The sequence below is a fragment of the Bos grunniens genome, chromosome 14, assembly GCF_055505025.1.
Source record: "Bos grunniens cultivar Pamir isolate PY7600 chromosome 14, Bosgru_T2T1.0, whole genome shotgun sequence".
In the NCBI taxonomy this organism is placed as follows: Eukaryota; Metazoa; Chordata; class Mammalia; order Artiodactyla; family Bovidae; genus Bos; species Bos grunniens.
In genome coordinates this window covers 38149850-38161955 of record NC_141178.1, presented here as the reverse complement: position 1 = coordinate 38161955, position 12106 = coordinate 38149850, and the positions used below count along the sequence as shown (strand labels likewise).

The following is a 12106-nucleotide window of genomic DNA, read 5'->3' as shown; positions in this document are numbered from 1 at the left end:
CCAGGGAAGCCCATTAATAGGTTCTCTACTATGATTCCCCACTTCTTTTTTTCGAACTTTGACAGACTTTTATTAGAGAAATTTCCCCAAAATGTGAATTTTTACCAACAGTACCTTTTATCAACAGTGTTAGATTGTATTATCTGTTCTTTTTTTAAAATTAATTTTTTATTGAAGGATAATTGCTTTACAGAATTCTGCTGTTTTCTGTCAAACCTAAACATGAATCAGCCATAGGTATACATATAACCCCTCCCTTTTGAAGCTCCCTCCCATCTCCCTCCCCATCCTCTAGGCTGATACAGAGCCCCTGTTCGAGTTTTCTGAGCCATACAGCAAATTCCCATTGGCTATCTATGATTCCTCACTTCTTAAGTGGAAACAGAGGCACAAAGAAGTACTATGGCTTCCTCAAAGTCACCCTGGAGCTGCGACTCAAACTCAGGTTCTTTTCTGCAGAGTTGGCAGCTCTAACCACTCAGCTCCACTGCCTGCTTCTCAGGCACCACCTTCTTCCTGCCAGGCAGTGAGCTGATTGTCAAAACTCCCAACCCCGGAGATGCCCTCAGGGCATATAAATTAGCCATTCTTGATCTTCCCAAATATCAAATGAACTTAAACAAGCTTTTATATAAAACTGATCTTTATTGCAATTAAAAAAGAACAAAAAAGAATTTGATAAGTGCCTTTAATTACAACGTACCTGCTATTTACATGTAATTATACTTCTATATACAGCTTGAATAAGGTTCATTACATGTAAACTACAAGATATGACAAGTTAAACTCCAGCCTTTTGGGAACATTCAGAATAGAAATACTATGGGCAGAAACACACAGAAAACAAATACCAATTTCAGTACCATTACTGGATGATGATCGCTATCTGGCCACAGAAGAGAATTGTAAATATACATCAAATTGAAACTTATTCTTAACATGACTAACAGTATTGCTATTATTTAAACTCTAAACATAACAATTGGATCATCAAAAACAACACAATTTCAATTTATATAGCACCTTTCTTTCAGAGTTCAAAGCATTTGTATTTATCTATATTGTCTCAATTGTCCCCATAACATCCCTATGAGGTAGGCAATGGTTGGTATCATTATCCCCATTTTGTAGATGGAGAAACTGAGGCACAGAGTAATTAATCATTTGCTCAAGGTCACACAGTAAAGTCAATGCTGAAACGGACCACAGAGCTATGAGCTTGTCTCAAAAACCAATGCGTCTCTTTAAATTGGCCCCTCTGATAATTTAATTCAATACTTCAATTCATTTTTCCAAGAAATAAAATATGTACATTTTTTTCTCCCATAAAAATTGTTGAAATACTACAGGCAAGAAGCAAACACTCTAGGGCAGGTGTTAGATTGATGCCAAGATCCCCTGGAGAAGGGAAAGGCGACCCACTCCAGTATTCTGGCCTGGAGAATGACTAAGCATTCAAGCTCTTTTAGGAAGTGTTTATGGAAGTTTCTTATTGGTTTTGTTTTTTCATTACTAGGAGGTTCTTTCCCCAGTTTTACAAAACGTTGGAATGAAACATATTTGAAAGGTTGTTCCTAGTAACCTACAAATTATGTCTTTAGTAGCCATCTCGTGCTAGCCACAAGCTTATTTCTGAGTTAACAAAGAAGAAAATACCTAAACAATAATTTACGTCTTTAACATCATCTTTCTCAGTCTTATACACATTTACAGTGTGCTCCTTAAGAGACTCAGGGTGGTAGGTAGCGTGTTGGAATAAGACAGTTTCCAGACTCACATACACAGGGGCCTAAATTCATGCCCACATCATTTAGTTCAGATTTTACTTCTAATCCCTGCTCTGCCAGCCCCCCACCCCACCCCACCCCAAATCAAATATGTAGTTAGTACTCAGAAAAAAATAATTTTTGTGTGTGTGTCAAAATCTGAGGCATACAGGACTCTTTCAAACGTTTGTTGACTTGGATGTAAAATTCAACTCTCCCAACACATTCCACGAGCTTCTCCCTCTGAGGCGAGCACTGCTAACGATGCTGCCAAGTTTCCAGGACATCAGCAGGCAGCCGTGGAGTGGCCCACAGGAATTCAGTTTCTAGCATGGCTCCAGGTAAAACAAGGGAAGCTTATATTTAAGAAGATGAATGCAAAAAAAGCAAGCAAGTTTACTGGCTAGGTCACGATCATCATGCCAGGTTCATTTATGGGTTTCACATGAAAAATACATAAAAACTTGTCAAAGGAATGTTCAAAGACTGACTAAAGCCTTTGGTTCTAGTCTCTTCGCCTAGGGAAAGGCACCGCTGTCTGTCAGGGAAGCCTTTACTACCTAAATGGGAGCTAAAATTACATTTCTTTTTTCCTTAAGCGTAAAAAAGGAAAAGGAAAGAGTCTGTTTACACTCATGGTTTCCCACTTGCTGAGTGAAAAAACAAACAAAACAAAATTAAACCAGACATTACAACAAGCCAGTTCTGAAATGCAGGCTCCAGGGGCCAAGACTGGTCTCCTCTCTTTTAGCCTTAATTATCCTGTGAAGGGTGCCTAATGGGCATAGCAGGTAGGCTTTCAACAATTAAATGTATAATGAAAATGAACAGATACCTGTTCTGGTAATTTGGAAAAAAATTACACTAGAATACATATTTTAGACCATGATTTTATTTCATTTACTTTGGTAATTCCAGATGAAGACTCTAATTTAACACAGTTTCTGGAATGATCTCTTTTAAGTCAAACACTACCTTAGCGTGATGAGAGTGAAGTTTAAAAAAAAAATGAAAACTAAACCCGGCCTGGATCCTTCGGTGTATAGAGACAGAGGCCCTCAGTCACTGAATCACCCATTGCCTCCAAATGTTGGAGATTTCGTCTATAAATGGCCAAGTTATTTTCAACGTCTGGTAACTTCAGATGCTTGAACACTATCCTCATTTCCTTGAGACCTAGGAGAGGAGCTCAAACTAGTTACAGCAACATAACTCATAAGCACTCTTTCCCAGGGGTGGGGCATAATAGCTACAGGATTTAGAAAAATGTTACACTCAATATACTTTAGAAGTGATTCTTTCTTATAGGAAAGGGTTTTCCCCGCCTCCCTCTTAAAACAATCAGTGTCCTTCAACTTTACGGGTCGCTACTGGTCTGCTGGTCCAGGATTTACCTTCAGCCTCAGTACATTGTAGGGGCCGTGAACTTACCTGGAGAGGGCACAGTGCTCCTTTTTTTTACATTTGTGAGTCTGAATCCTCAACAGAATGTTTTAAAAATTCTTTTCATTGGCCCCTTAGTGCCAACCACATCTCACAAAAGACGTGGGCAAGAGTGTACATGATTTGTGTGCTGTGCTCATTCAGCTATGTCCGACTCTTTGCGACCCCATGGATTGTAGTCGACTGGGCTCCTCTGTCCATGGAATTTTTCAGTCAAGAATACTGGAGTGGGTTGCCATGTCCTCCTTAGGGGATCTTCAGGATCTAGGGATTGAACCTGCATCTCTTGTGTCTCCTGCATTGGCACCAGATTCTTTACCACTGAGCCATCAGGGAAAAGGCCGAGAAGTGATGGTTTACATGGTTTAGCAAAGTTTCTGACAAATAACACCTAGCATCTGCTTCCCCAAGTGGGTCTGAGGCTTATCCAGGGAGCCCCTGACGCTGGAAAATGTGAACTGGGAAGAGCTGGGGAATAGTTCAATGCTGCCAGTCAGGGTCTGCGATACTGAAGATTGTAACTGCTATTGGAAAAGAAGGCACGGAACATTCTGGGAGCAGCAGACACAGAGGGGCTGGGATGGTGCCATGCAAAGTGACAGAAGGTTTTAAACATTCCAAATATTGAGAATAAAGAAGGCTGAGTGCCAAAGAGTTGTTGTTTTTGAATTGTGGTGCTGGAGAAGACTCTTGAGAGTCCCTTGGATTGCAAGGAGATCAAACCAGTCAATCCTAAAGGAAATCAATCCTGAATATTCATCGGACGGATTGATGCTGAAGCTGAAGCTTCAATACTTTGGCCACCTGATGCAAAGAGCCAACTTATTGGAAAAGACCCTGATGCTGGGAAAGATTGAAGGCAGGAAGAGAAGGGAACAACAGAGGATGAGATGGTTGGATGGCATTACCGACTCGATGGGCATGAGTTTTATCAAATTCTGGGAGACAGTGGAGGACAGAAGAGTCTGGGGTACTGCAGTTCATGGGGTCGCAAAGAGTTAGACACGACTTAGCGACTCAACAACAACAATATTGAAAACAACTCTCCCACTCTTTCGTGAATTGGAAAAATTTGACCATTACAAAGACCTTTTGAGACAATGAGTCACAATGATGCTGTCATGAATTATTTTTGAGTAGTTTTGAGTAAGAGGAGTACTTTGAAACTGATTGGGATCATCTAACAGACAATATGTTACTTTTTTTGGAAACCATTTTTATGAGGGGAAAAAAAATGCATGCACAGTGAAATGCAAATTCCTATTGTTTAGTGATATTTCAAACTTCCCCTGAAAACATGAGGCATGTTAATACAGTGCAAAATTTAAACGGTAACAACATTAAAACAATTTACTGTTGCCAATTTAACATACAGAGGTCTGAGGAATGACAATTACCAACCTTTATAATACGTAACAGGAAGTGAGCCGAGATAGAGCATGATACATTTTTGAAAGTGAAAGTGAAAGTGTTAGTCCCTCAGCTGTGTCTAACTCTTTGTGACCCCATGGACTGTAGCCCACCAGGCTTCTCTGTTCATGGGATTCTCCAGGTGAGAACACTGGAGTGGGTAGCCATGCACTTCTCCAGGGGGTCTTTCCAACCCAGGGATCGAACCTGGGTCTCCTACATTGTAGGCAGATTCTTTACCATCTGAGCCACATTTTTAAAAAACACCCACAATATGGAAGTGGTGAGCAAAGAGGAGTTCAATCTAACTGCATTAAGATAAATGATTACCAAAATAATGCTTTAAAAAAAATAGTCTTTTTTAAAGCAAAAAATGTATCTCTTGTGTCATCTGGCATTAAGAAAAATCTGAACTACAATTTCCTAGTTAAATAAAAGAAGAACCTAGAAAAACAATGAAATACTTTATAAGTATTGGAGACTGCATGTAAATACAGCTTTAAAATGAGCAGTAGGGGTAAAACACCATTTATGAATGTTTGTTCTCTTCTAGACCATGATTTTATTTAATTTACTTTGGCAATTCCAGATGAAGACTCTCACACAGTTTCTGGATTGCTCTCTTAAAGTCAAACACATTCTAAGTGTGTAAAACTCATCTAGTGATACTGTCAGAAATAATATATTTAAGAAAAGCTACAACACAGAGCAAGAAAATACAACTACAGGACAAAGAATTTAGACTTCACTGCAAATAAAGCCATATTTGATATTTTAGACACATGTTCCTATTTTCACATCAGTCACTTATTAACACCAAACATTACACTTTAACTTTTCCCCATTACACAGTACAATAAGCCTGTCAAGATTTCCAGGAAATAACCATCAGTACCTACTGTGCTTCCAGCAACCAAAGCTAAGCTGGTTGGTACCAGAAATCAACACTTTCAGAATGGCATCACTAGACTACACAGACTCACAGCAACTATTACCAGGAGCATTTACTCGTTTACAAAGTCCTACATCAGTCTTGAACTGAGGCTCTGAGATTCTAGCCATAATATGGCACCATCTCAGAGCAGCACAGGATCCTCCTCCACTGCTGTTCATTCTGTGCTAAAACCTCCCTGTTTCTGGAGACAGTGAAGGAAGTGCCTTCAGGTGATAATAGCCCCTGCTTCTGCCGTCTGGTTGTGTGTGGGGGCGTCACTATCCTGGCTCACACGGCCCTTGCTGCCTTCGGCCAAATCTCTCCTCAAATACCTGTCTGAGAAGGACACCTACTTTCATTTCCTTCTGTCCGGTTGAATATTTAGGGAGCTGCATGAATATAACTATTTAAACACACCACTGTTTTTCAGCTAAGAGAATGATGGACATAGTTTAAAATCTGAATTCATTAACTAGAGAAATTCACTGAGGGCCAGTTAAGAAGGTTTTCTGGTAACTGTCAAATGAAAATGATTGGGAAAAAAAGAAAATGACTGGACAACTGTTTCTTCTGTTCTGCTTTTATGACAATAATCATCACACTAGTAGGATACACATTCAAAATACATGACGGGATGTATCCTAATTAATTAAGCACCAGAGTGACTTTAAATATATACACATGTGCGTGTATGTATATAGCCTGCCAGGCTCCTCTGTCCAGGCATTCTCTAGGTAAGATTACTGGAGAGGGTTGCCATTTCCTTCTCCAGGGGATCTTCCCAACCCAGGGATCAAACCTGGGTCTCCCGCATGGCAGGCAGATTCTTTACAGTCTAAGCCACCAGGGAAGCCCTATATATATAGTTATTGGTAAAAGTAAGTAAATGCTCTAATTTGAAAAATGAAAATCAAATATGAGAGCTAGATCTAGTAACATGCTGAGGTTAAATTTCAGTTCTTTTTGCTAACTACCTAATCTAGCACTCAATTAGAATCAACTCTTAGATTTTAAGGGCAGACAAATCAGTAATTAGCCTTTTTCCCACAAAGGAGAGTGGTACTTTCAAAAGCTTTAATAATCCTAATGATATAATTTACTGAAGGGCAGGAAAAAAAAAATGTGGCAAAGATATGTGCAAAAATTACTTCCTCCTAGAAATTAAAATCTCCTCAAACATTTCACATAAAGCAGGTTACACTTCCCTGCTGACAGACAATATCTGAGAATCAGTAAAAAAAACTCTTTGAAACTTTCAAAATACATGAATAAAAGCAAAGATCCTAGGCAAGATTATAATAACCTAGGTTATTATAGTTCAATGCATACATAATATGGATGTCAAATTGAATTTTAAAGATACAGTAAACTCTTTCTTTCTTGATAATTACTTTTCATACACTTAAACTACGTAGCTTTTAAGATGAAAACTTTTTAAAGAAACCATAGGCTTCCAACCTAAAGATTCTAGCACAAAGTTTCAACAAATAAAATTTTTAAAAAGTGATGAAATTTATGAAATACTGTACTAAAGGGTTAAAACAGTGATGTTACATCAATAAAATACTTCAGTAAGGTACCTAATGTTCTGAAGAGCAGAGCCATCTCCCAAAGCTTACTCTGCTTTTCTCAGGCCCTAGTCCTCATAGATTGTGCTATTACTTACTCTTTCAGGATGTGTTTTGGAGGCCCTTACAGTTCCCTTTTAATACTTTGTATCACAACTTATTCTTAGCACAGGTTCTCCAATCGAGAGAGAGATTTCACTGCACACTTTATGGCCGTAAGGCATAGCCCTTATTTTGAAACTTCTGGGGGAATTCCAATAATGAAATTTCAAGATATGACTATTTATAAAGGGCTTCCCTATCTAGAAACAGCTTTACTCTTTAGAGATCATACCCGCTTCCTTGGTCATAAGTGAGACATCATGAACTGCAACTTTTGAGCAGTCAGGTGCTCATAAAGGATGAGACTGCAGCATGCACAAGGCTCGGTGAACAGTGTGAGGTGGCTGTCAACAGGTGCCAAAGCAACCCCATGATACTGAGGTTGTTGGGGCAGACTCATTCATAATAAGCAGTGAGAATCACCGGGCAAACCAGTGCTTACAAAGGAGATGAATTCAGAGAGTATGGGCCTTGCACCTTTCTGATAAACTTCTCCCTGATCCAAGGTTATTCTGCCATGATCTTTTGATCAATGATGATTGTGCTTTTATGCACATAAAGTCTTCACAGGAGAGACCAGGCTGATTGGAAAATAACAAGCAAACCATTTACTCCAACTGAGCTACTTTACAATTGCAGAAACGTATTACAGAGCAGTCACAAAATCAAGCCATGAATGCAAGGAATGGAAAAAAACATGCCCGGGAGCTGGTCCCTACAATTTTCAAGATGCTTCATCCTCCCAACTGCATTCTTTGTCCTAATGAGTGAAAACAGTAAGATTATTCAATCTGAAAAATCGCAGATGTCACAGTGGTACAGAATAATTGCCTTTTTTTTTTTCTTTAGAGTGTAGGAAAAGCTTCTTTTCTGTAGCCCACACTACATAATAGCACTTCAACCAGGTTCCTTTTAGAATGAAAAGTGAACAGGTTTCCCAATGTCGGCCTTATAAAATCTAAAGAGATGATTAAATTCAAACCAGGCTGAGCTCTCAATCTGAGTTATTTCAGCCACTGAATGAAGGGGAAAAAAAAATCCCAACAGGCAATTTACATGTGCAAGCACCAGGCTACAGAATTCATCACCTTTTTCTTAAAAACGTAGCTAAACCTTAATGGAATCATAATACTTTCATAAGGTTAATCGTCAGTCATCCCTGGTCATATCTTGTTCCTCTTTCCATTTTTACCATTTCAAATATTTCACTATTGCCCACCACAAAACATTGAAAATGATCAGTTATGTTTATTCCACTTGTTTCTCCAATGAGTCAGCTGATTTTTGACCAAGAGCTCCAAGTACCATTTGAAAAGTGATGTCTTTAAAAACCTTCCATGTTTTAAACACTTGGTTAGAAAAAAGATAACAACTACTGGTACAAGCTTATGTGCTTCATGGTGTCTTTTCAAAATGAGAATATAAATCATTGTACATCAAATCAAAATAGTTAATATATATTTTATCTGGCACTTCCTAGAAATTAGGCATTAAACATAAAATACCTTATAAATTTATATAACAAAAATAAATGTTTATATTTTCATCTCAAATAGATTACCTTAGGGGAGCAGTTCATGTATGAACTCCTGCACATCAGTGTGGCAGCAGAGGTCATCAGAAATACACATTCAAGTCCACAGCCCTTGGGAAGAGATGGATGCAGTGGCTGCCACCCAAACACGTGGTCTGTGTCCTAACATTGAGATTAAGGCTCTCTGTTTTGGAAGAATGAGCTGGACTAAAACAAGTATAGAAGTACCATGATATTCTTTGAAAATACTGAAAAAGACTCTGAAGAGTTTCAAACACTGGGGGGGAAAAAACCATATTGACTATAAAAATAAAATAAAGCATCTAACAATGACTTCAAGTACTTTGGAAGAGGCTGCTGACATGGAGTGCCCAAATCAGAAGGAATGAAGAGCTAGGAAACTCCAGGGGTGTCCCCAGTGCTCTCCACTGGTTGGGGGCTCGGGTTCCCAGGTGCAGCTCTTTGAATGGGCTGGGGAGCAGACCGGAAATAGCAACCACAATTTCTTAGCAATGGAAAACACCCACTTGAAGGCAAAGGCCCAGCCTGGTGGGAGAAAATCCTTGGAACAAACCATTATAAATCGGAAGATTTCAGAGAGAAATGCCATTCATTTTACTATCAGTAGCAGACAGCGAAAAGGAGAGAGGGAGAGAAACCAGGCTCCTGTGAATGGCAGTGTTTCAGGCAGGTGAGCTGTGGTTTTTGACAAGTGTCATTCTTCCTTACTGCGTGGCTTTCTTCACGAAGAGGGTGAGATCACTGACAGCCGGGATCCTTCCAGAGGGAGCGGGTGCATGACGCAGGTGTGCTTGGGTATGCCAGTGCCCTGGCAGCAGGGTGCCTACCGCATTTCTCCCCAAACTGAGAAGCAGTTCTGGCATCTCCAATCGTCTTCCCTTTCCTAAAGCAGCATATGAAGTGTGGCTGACATCGCTTCTTGTCTTCTGCAGCAGCACTGGCTTTGCCGGCTGGTCCTTTGCTAGCTGGGTCCTTTCCAGGCTGCTAGAGCCTGGTGACGTCTCGGCATTGCTGCAAGTCCCCGATGCTCTCATAGTCATTCTCTTTTGGGCAAAGGCCATGGTGACTGTTGGTCTCCGGGGCAGACTTCTCTTCCTCTCTGTTTAGAGTCTGTATTGCTTCATAATCTGGCTCAGCCTCCTCACTGGGCTTGCCTGCTGCTGGAAGTGTGCTGACACTATTCGGCATCTTCTCAAAGTCTTTAACAGTGGCATAGAGATCGTTGCAGGAAGAGGGGGACCTCGGAGCGGCTCCCGGCATGGAGGTGTAGGAGGCCTCCGGTACTCTAAGTGACTGTCCTGATTTGTTCCCTGGCTGTCCTTTTTTATGCACTGATGAATACATGGCCGAGATCTAGAAAACAAGGGGAGAAGTGAATAAATAAGCTCCAAGCTTGATTCCTCCCTCCCTCTTTTAGTGACAAGCTAGATTCTTGGGACTATGGGGGTGTGGGTCCCTTTAAGAATTTTTTTCGGATTCCCAAACTTTACGGAGACATAATTGACACACAACACATGTAAGTTTAAGGTGTGCAGCATGATGGTTTGATACACATATTGTGAAATGATTACCACAATAAAGTTAGTTAACAACTTCTTTACTGTGATTACCATATTCTTGGTGTGTGGTGATAACATTTAAGCTCTAAGTTTCAAGTATATAACACAGTACTGTTAGTTCTAGCCACCATGATGTACTATATTCCCAGAACTTATTATAGATGGAAGTTTGACCCTTTGACCAACATCTCCCCATTTCCCCCAGTCCCCAGCCTGAGGCAACCACCATTCTACTCTATTTCTGTTTGGCTTTTCTAGATTTCACATCTATATGAGAATACACACTATCTGTCTTTCTCTATCTGACTCATTTCACTTGGCACAATGCCCTCAAGATCCATCTATGCTGTTGCAAATGGCAAGATTTTCTTTTTTATGGATGAATAATATTCCATTATGTGTACATGCGTGTGTGTGTGTGTGTAATTACATTTTCTTTATCCATTCATCTGTTGTTGGACAGTTAAGTTGTTTTCATGACTTGGCTATTGTGAATAATACTGCAATAAACAGAGGAGTACAGATATCTCTTGTAGACAGTGTTTTCATTTCTTTTGGATATATACCCAGAAGCCGATTCTTCACAACCTATGCTAATCCTGGAGTACGCAGCAGAACAATTATATGTGTTGTCTATAACTTTGTAAGTAGCCTAATTCTATGAAATCCAGGTTCTCTCTAATTCTGCCAAGGGTTTGAGGCAAGCAGGTAGAGTGGGCAGCTCAAGACCCCCAGGACCTGACCACAACATCGGGTTTTATTTGATTTCTTTATCACAATGATATTTCACCTGAGGAAAGTTTTGACTGCTTTACAAAAAAGGGTAGAAAACATATCATCCTGGTGATACTCAAAAGGGTGGGCTTCAAGTCAGCAGTAGCAGGATCTGGACATTTTTTGGAAAGGCAAACCCTGGGGCACCACCCCAGAACCACTGAGTCACAAATTCTGGGGGTGGGCTGACTCTCATGCCCACTAAGTGCGAGAAGCACTGCACCAGACTGTATAATCCACTCCTCCCGCATCACAAAGGTCTCAACAATAGCTTCTGGATGCTGGTTGGCAGTATACATATATCTGTCAGAGGATCACTTTCCACTATTTTTTTTTCTGATTTTATCTATTAATTTTATCGAAGGACAATTGCTTTACAGAATTTCGTTGTTTTCTGCCAAATATCAACATGAATCAGCCATAGGTATACCTCTTCCTCTTGAACCTCCCTCCCATCTTCCTTACCATCCCACCCCTCTACTATTTTTTAAATTAATACTTCATTGCATACTATTGGTTAAATAGACATTCAGAGATGGGGCTAAGTTTTCTTCAGTGGGAAAATTCATTCTTATATGAAATCAACTCAGAAATGATATTGGGAGACAATCAACTTAGGGGATGGGCTGCCCAGGTGGCTCAGTAGTGAAGACTTTGCCTGCCAGTGCAGGAGATGCAGGAGACATGGGTTCAAACCCTGGGTCAGGAAGATTCCCTGGAGAAGGAAATGGCTACCCATTCCAGCATTCTTGCCTGGGAAATCCCATGGACAGAGGAGTCTGGTGGACTACAGTCCATGGGGTCGTGGAGAGTCAGACAAGACTGCACCTCTCATGCAACAAAGACAAAAACTTATGGGACACTCTTTCCTTTGGGAAGAACAGGCTGTTTTCCAAGCAAACCCACTCAGTCTCACCAATACATCTCATCTAGCCACAAATACAGAAGGCAGGAGAAGGGGATGACAGAGGATGATATGGTTGGATGGCATCACC

The 12106-nt window shown here is 40.3% G+C and overlaps 1 protein-coding gene across 4 annotated transcripts in view; it reads right to left on the bottom strand.

The window, feature by feature from the left end:
* Positions 1-625: 625 nt before the first annotated feature.
* PAG1 (phosphoprotein membrane anchor with glycosphingolipid microdomains 1) overlaps positions 626-12106 on the bottom strand; it is a 160804-nt gene continuing 149323 nt past the window's right edge. For all 4 annotated transcript variants that reach the window (XM_086336412.1, XM_086336414.1, XM_086336413.1 and 1 more), the window contains one exon: positions 626-10131. In XM_086336412.1, coding sequence (XP_086192538.1) covers positions 9763-10131 — 369 coding nt within the window. In that variant the 3' untranslated portion in view covers positions 626-9762. The remainder of the gene's footprint in view (positions 10132-12106) is intronic.